Source organism: Bos indicus x Bos taurus, chromosome 15, assembly GCF_003369695.1.
Source record: "Bos indicus x Bos taurus breed Angus x Brahman F1 hybrid chromosome 15, Bos_hybrid_MaternalHap_v2.0, whole genome shotgun sequence".
Classification (NCBI taxonomy): Eukaryota; Metazoa; Chordata; class Mammalia; order Artiodactyla; family Bovidae; genus Bos; species Bos indicus x Bos taurus.
Genome location: NC_040090.1, coordinates 78,113,104 through 78,119,283, shown reverse-complemented (window position 1 = coordinate 78,119,283; position 6,180 = coordinate 78,113,104). Strand labels below are relative to the sequence as shown.

The following is a 6,180-nucleotide window of genomic DNA, read 5'->3' as shown; positions in this document are numbered from 1 at the left end:
GGGAAGTAGGAAGTCAAGAAACACCTGGAGTAACAGGCAAATTTGGCCTTGGATTACAGAATGAAGCAGGGCAAAGGCTAGTAGAGTTTTGCCAGAAGAATGCACTGGTCATAGCAAATACCCTCTTCCAACAACACAAGAGACAACTCTACACATGGACATCACAAAATGGCCAACACCGAAATCAGATTGATTATATTCTTTGCAGCCAAAGATGGAGAAGCTCTATACAGTCAGCAAAAACAAGACCAGGAGCTGACTGTGGCTCAGATCATGAACCCCTTATTGCCAAATTCAGACTTAAATTGAAAAAAGTAGGGAAAACTACTAGACCATTCAGGTATGACCTAAATCAAATCTCTTATGATTATACAGTGGAAGTGAGAAATAGATTTAAGGGACTAGATCTGATAGAGTGCCTGATGAACTATGGACGGAGGTTCGTGACATTGTACAGGAGACAGGGATCAAGACCATCCCCAAGATAAAGAAATGCAAAAAAGAAAAATGGCTGTCTGAGGGGGCCTACAAATAGCTGTGAAAAGAAGAGAACCGAAAAGCAAAGGAGAAATGGAAAGATACACTCATTTGAATGCAGAGTTCCAGAAAATAACAAGGAGGGATAAGAAAGCCTTCCTCAGAGATCAATGCAAAGAAATAGAAGTCATGTCTATAATAAGAGACTGAACCTGAGATCAGAAAGTATACAATCTCTCATAACATATTTTATGGAATTTAACTGCAATATCAAGGCCTTTATGTCATGAAATCTGGGTCAGGTACCAAAAGAACCAACAACATTTAGATCTGCAACATTTATAGTGTTGGGGTTTGGGTGTGGCTGGATCTTATGTGCCCTGGATCCTTCTCAACTGAGGGTTTCCCACCCAAATCAGGACTCAATTTTTGTCATTCTCTTGCATCAGCCACAGGTTACTACAGGTTATTTCACAGTTCTTAGCAGAAACAAAATGCAGACTTTAGGAGTACTGCAAGTCAAGACACGTGAGTAGCACTGGCTCCAAGGGCTGAAGAGACACTTAGGCAAAAACTATTCAGAACAGGTTATTCCATCCCAACTGGGACAGCAGACTCCTTCTCCAAGGAGAGAACAGACTAGGTTAGAAGTGTGCAAACTCGGTCTTGCCGGCTATACTTTCCTCTGAATAGCTACCAATTCTTTCGTGTCCCCTTGCCGCCATCCCCTCCACCCACCCCCCCGCACCAGAGTCCACTTTAATAACTGCTTTAGGCACGGAAGCTGTCTAGAGAAGCCGGGAATCTGTGAAAGAAGATGCGGTATAATTTGGGGTATAGAGATCATGGATGTTTTACGTATAAAGTGAGTGAAGTCGCTCAGTCGTGTCCGACTCTTTGCAACCCTATGGACTGTAGCCCACCAGGCTCCTCCACCCATGGAATTTTCTAGGCAAGAGTCCTGGAGTGGGTTGCCATTTTCTTTTCCAGGGGATATTCCCGACCGGGGGATCGAACCCGGGTCTCCCGCATTGCGGGCAGACGCTTTACCGTCTGAGCCACCAACGAATCATAAACTTAAACGAATTTGTCTTTTCCACCCCCCGCCCCATCTCAGAAAAACAACAACAAAAAAAACCCTCTGACGGCACAGGACCCCTCAAAGGGGATCCCATCTACTCCAGCTTCTTTCCTGGACCTCCCTTTACGCCTCCCTCGCCCAAGGCTTCTCCCTGTCACTCGAAGCCGCAAGCATCCCCTGCACCCCACCAGAAAACTACTCTTCAAAGACTTCCTTCCGAGCCCAGCAAAGCCCGGCGCGCTCGCTATCCGGAGAGGCAGCAGGTGCTCGCTTTTTTCCAAAAAAAACCGAAACTGCCATTTCCGGGGGAAAAAAAAAAAAGGAACTTGATGAAGCGTTCTGGGGCTCGAAGACAAGCGCGGGAAGGGGAGGTGGCGAGGAGAGCCCCGCGCTCCCAATCGCAAGCCCCGCCCTGTCCCCGCCCCTCCGCCTCGGCCCCGTCCCTCCGCCTCAGCCCCGCAGCCTCGGCCCCGCCCCTCCGCCTCGGCCCCGCCCCTCCGCCTCGGCCCCGCCCCTCCGCCTCGGCCCCGCAGCCTCGGCCCCGCCCCTCCGCCTCTGCCCCGCCGCCTCGGCCCAGTCCCCCCGCCTCAGCCCTCCGCCTCGGCCCCGCCCCTCCGCCTCAGCCCCGCCGCCTCGGCCCGCCCCTCCACCTCAGCCCCGCCCCGCCCCGCCCCCACGTCTCGGTCCCGCCCCCCCGCCCCGCCCCGACGCCTCGGCCCCGCCCAGCCCCACCTCCTGGGCCGGCACGCGACGCCCCCTCCGGGCCAGGTTCCCGCGCCCGATTTGGTGTTTGGGGGGAGGCGGCGGGAGGGGCGGCGTGCGCGGCGGAAGGGGAAGGGGGAGGGGAAGGGGAGCAGGCTCTCAGCCGTGCCGCAGCCGCTCGGTGAGGACCCGCGAGGCCTCGGCGTCCCGCCTCGGAACAATGGGACTCGGCGCCCGAGGTTTCCTGACGTTGCTGGCCCTGGGGGTCGTGCTGGGGGTGGCGCTGCTGAAGGTTTTCACGGACAGCGCGGACTCCGAGGGTGAGTGGCCGCGGGGTCGCCCACGGCCCGCGAGCCTCCCGGCTGGCTGTGGCCGCGCGGAAAGTTGTGCGAGTGTGGGGACGAGCGCGCGGCGGCCGTGCGCGGGCCTGAGGGCGGCGGGGGGCGGCCGGGCGGCCTCGCGCCCCGCGGGGCCGCCGGCTGACTGGGCGTCTGGCCCTCTCCTCAGCTCCGGGGCTCGCCGCGGTCGCGGCCCGAGGGCGGCGAGTCACCTGTTGCGCTACCGACGACCGGCCTGCAGCGCGGTTGTTACAGCCTTTCCCCGAAGTTAACGTTTCTCGGGGAGGTTAGAGTTCCTCTCAGGCTTCCTTTTGTAAACGGTTAGGGGGACTGGAAAATATGTCTACCGACTCCTGAGCAGACGTGTCTACCAGTTAGTTGTGAACCTTTCAGCGTTTTCTGGCGTCTCATTGCCTCGTGTAAAATCAAACCAATTATGCATATAGTCTTAAGGACCCCAGACGCCTCAAGTTTGCACTTTGGGGCTCATGTGGCAGGTTGGGAGCTTCGGGGGCATGCGGCCAGCCCTCCCGGGCGCAGGTGATGCTCGCGCCCTTGTGGATGGCCGCTCCCGGTCCCTCGTGTACCGTAAACAGCGGTCGAGGCGCATCAGCTCTGCCGCCTTGAACAGCTGCGCGGATGTTAGGAGTTCAGGACACCGCCAGTAGAGTCATGACAGAATGATTTTGACCTTTCGCTCCTGGGGGAAGGGAGGTGTCCCTTTAGGCCCTTGGCCTTTTGGGGACTTTTTCGATAAAGCGGCGAAAGCTGGGATTTCCTGTGTAAATTCTGTTTTCTCTTTGTCAACTCTAATAGAAGTCAGATAACTGGTTAATGATCAGTAAACCACAGTGAGTTAGTTTAAAGACCCAAGCTTTTCATGGCTTTTAAATTCTATCCACTGTATATTTAGCTTTACATTAGTTTTATCCAGCAGTTTGCAAAACCAGGTAATTCAGACACAACGCCTACTTTTGCTAGAATAATCTGGGTGAATCAGACAACGATTTTCGTTTGTTTTGCTGAATTTTTTTGTTTGCTTTGCTGAATTGCACATGTGACAGACTAGCTTTGTAGACCACATTTTGAGATCATTTAAGGAAAGAAGATCAGTAAAAGCATGTCCATCGTATTTTCAATATTACGAGGTGTTTGATTGTAAAAGTGAACAGTCTAAAGAGTATAACTTGGTGCTAATTTTATACCAATATTTATGTCAGTAGGTCTCCATTTTTTATGTTACTTTGTGAAAGTATACGTTTTTATTGTTTCTCTGAATTACTGAGTAGAGAAAAAGTGTCCTTGCTTTTCTTTTCCCCTCATAACAGATTTTTTTTGTCCTAATTTAATACTCACTTTTTGACAGTTCTGTTTATTACCTGATATCTCACTAGATGTTAACGCTGTTTGAAAAATTTGGGATGCTCTACTATGTGAGAGCCTTGATTTCATGAACTGGTATAACCAATGTGAGTGGGAATCCATTTCTCCAGACTATAATGTCACCTTGAAACTAAAGGAAGGTTCTATAAAGGAAATCTCAAAAGAACTAAATGTTGTTCTAGTGTTTATAGGTAATCTGTAATCCATTTAAAGTGTCATTATGAAATACAGTGATTTTTGTCATACTAGAGTTCTGTAACTAATTTTTACTAGACACTTTCATCTCACTCTGTGAGCTTCTGTGCTAATTGAGGTCCATACCTCATCCCATTGGATCCTTCCAGTATTATACCCATTTTATAAATGAGGAAATTGAGGCTTAGAAGTTACCTAACTTGTGCAAAGTGAAACAACTAATAGATGTTTGATTTCAGAGGCCAGAATCAATCTTTCAACCATTTTCCACTAAGCTACATTGTGTGATGTTGACTCTTCAAGCAATACTGTCATTGCCCAGAATATTGTGGGAAAAAATAAAAAGATTACTGAAATTCTACTTTTAAGATTTTCTTCAGTCTGCTGCATAATTTCATAAATATTTTCGCTGAAGGAGGAGGGATAGTATGAATAAGTTAGCAAGCCAGCAAACAGGATAGAACGTGGTAGTACAATGAAAGATATAAGGGAGGGGAAAGCTGTTAGTCAGGACTGTTAGCAGTAGCAAGTGACAGAAACCCACCTTAAACAAGCATAGGGGAAAGGAAGGACTTCAATGACCATGAACTGAAAAGTCTAAGGGTTGAGGTAGCTTCAGAAATGCTGCCTTCAAGAGTTCAAAGAGGTTGCTAAGAGATGGCCATTTCTAACACTAGATTACATCTGTCAAACCTTAGGCAAGCCCTAAAGTGTTCTTAGCCTGTAGGGGGAATCCAAATAAGAGGAACTTTCTAAAGTGATTCAGTTCAGTTCAGTTCAGTCACTCAATCGTGTCCGACTGTTTGTGACCACATGGACTGCAGCACGCCAGGCCTCCCTGTCCATCACCAACTCTCGGAGCCTACTCAAACTCATGTCCACCGAGTCAATGATGCCATCCAACCATCTCATCCTCTGTCGTCCCCTTCTCTTCCCACTTTCAATCTTTCCCAGTGTCAAGGTCTTTTCAGATGAGTCAGTTCTTCACATCAGTTGGCCAGAGTATTGGAGTTTAAACTTCAGCATCAGTCCTTCCAATGAATATTCAGGACTGATTTCCTTTAGGATGGACTGGTTGGATCTCCTTGCAGTCCAAGGAACTCTCAAGGGTCTTCTCCAACACTGAAGTTCAAAAGCACCAATTCTTTGGTGCTCAGCTTTCTTTATAGTCCAACTCTCACATCCATAAAGGACTACTGGAAAAACCATAGCTTTGACCAGATGGACCTATGTTGGCAAAGTGATGTCTCTCCTTTTTAATATACTGTCTAAAGTGATTGCCACACTTCAAAAACCACCATAATGGGTAGCCAATTAGGAGATGAAATTAATCTTTAATGATTCTGGGCCACTTTATGAACTTAATTCCATTTAGAGTAGTATTGTGCTATATAATACTTGAGTCTTTTTTTGTCAAGTAAAGCATCTACCTCCTTGTACCTAGATTGTCCAAGACATTCTTTATTTCAGCTTGCACACAGTGGGTACTTAATAAGTATTTTTTGAAAAAAGGTGAAGAGCTTAGAAGATAGTTTCTGCCTTCTTCCTCAAGTCAAAAAAAGAGAAAAAAGTAAAGCACCGGTCATAAGAGTGACAACAGCAGGGAGAGAAAAACAGGAGGCTCTTGTAATCTGGGCAAAAGATGAAGACATGGGGTAATGGGGATAAGTGGGTGGAGTCTAGATCTACTTGGGGTGTGGAACTGAAATCATTGCTAATGGATTGGATGGTGGAGTGAGGAAGAAGGAAGACGCAAAAGATAACTTCCTGGTGTTAGAGTTGAGCAACCAGCAATGCAACAACTGGGAACAACTGCCAACTTCCAGAGGGCAGAAGCAGGTTTATCGTAGAAAATCAACACTTCCAGTTGGCACTCTCATGTACGCACTTTGGAATCAAACAGCCTGATCCACATCTGAGGCTCCACCGCTTACTGGCTGGGTGGCCAGAATCTGCCTGAAGGCAGGAAACCCTGGTTTGATTCCTGAGTGGGAAAGATCCCCT

At 48.6% G+C, this 6,180-nt stretch overlaps 1 protein-coding gene across 1 annotated transcript in view; it reads left to right on the top strand.

Moving 5' to 3' along the window:
* The first annotated feature begins 2,301 nt into the window (after positions 1–2,301).
* Positions 2,302–6,180, top strand: part of TMEM123 (transmembrane protein 123) — an 80,633-nt gene continuing 76,754 nt past the window's right edge. The window contains exon 1 of the mRNA XM_027563948.1: positions 2,302–2,580. Within this exon, the coding sequence (XP_027419749.1) occupies positions 2,481–2,580 (100 nt within the window). The 5' untranslated portion in view covers positions 2,302–2,480. The remainder of the gene's footprint in view (positions 2,581–6,180) is intronic.